We start from the raw sequence: 556 nt of genomic DNA on the forward strand, positions 1-556 counted from the left end.
CAGGCGGCAGAGGCAGCGCAGGCAGGGGACACGCAGGGAGGGCAGCTGGGAGGGGGGACACTCCACCGCGGGGTGCAGGGGGGGCACAAGCCCCCCTGCCTGCACCCACCCCCAGGCAGCAAGGCGGGGGCCGGGGTGTCTGTCCCCGGCAGGCAGAGGGGCTTAGGGGTGCTGGCTCCCCAGCTTTTGGTTTGTGGCCACTTGCATCTGAGTCTCGAAGGCCCGGACCTCTTCCAGGGACATGTCTGGAAGGCAGAGAGCCACTCACCGGGATGGCCTGGCACCCACTGCCAGCTGTCACCAAACCCGGGGCTCCCGTCCCCGTGCCCGCATGTGGCAGTCACCTGCAGCGCGTGTCCCTGCCAGAATGGGGGTGCAGGCAGCACAGGCAGGGTGCTGGGACCCCTCTGCCCATCCTCCCCAGGGGGTGCAGGGGAGAGTGTGCAGGCAGGGGTGAGCTGGAAGCACAGGCAATGCAGGCAACACAGTGCAGGCAGGGCAGGGAATGCAGGCAGCACAGGCAGGGCAAGGAGTGCAGGCAGGGCAGGGAATGCAG

General features: G+C 68.9%; 1 protein-coding gene across 1 annotated transcript in view; it reads right to left on the reverse strand.

The window, feature by feature from the left end:
* Positions 1-162: 162 nt before the first annotated feature.
* Positions 163-556, reverse strand: part of LOC102041124 (cytoplasmic phosphatidylinositol transfer protein 1-like) — a 6,018-nt gene continuing 5,624 nt past the window's right edge. The window contains exons 8-9 of the mRNA XM_014308733.1: positions 302-359; positions 163-245 (exon numbers count right to left, since the gene is read on the reverse strand). Coding sequence (XP_014164208.1) covers positions 163-245; positions 302-359 — 141 coding nt within the window. The remainder of the gene's footprint in view (positions 246-301; positions 360-556) is intronic.

This window comes from Geospiza fortis, unplaced genomic scaffold (genome assembly GCF_000277835.1).
Source record: "Geospiza fortis unplaced genomic scaffold, GeoFor_1.0 scaffold114, whole genome shotgun sequence".
NCBI lineage: Eukaryota > Metazoa > Chordata > Aves > Passeriformes > Thraupidae > Geospiza > Geospiza fortis.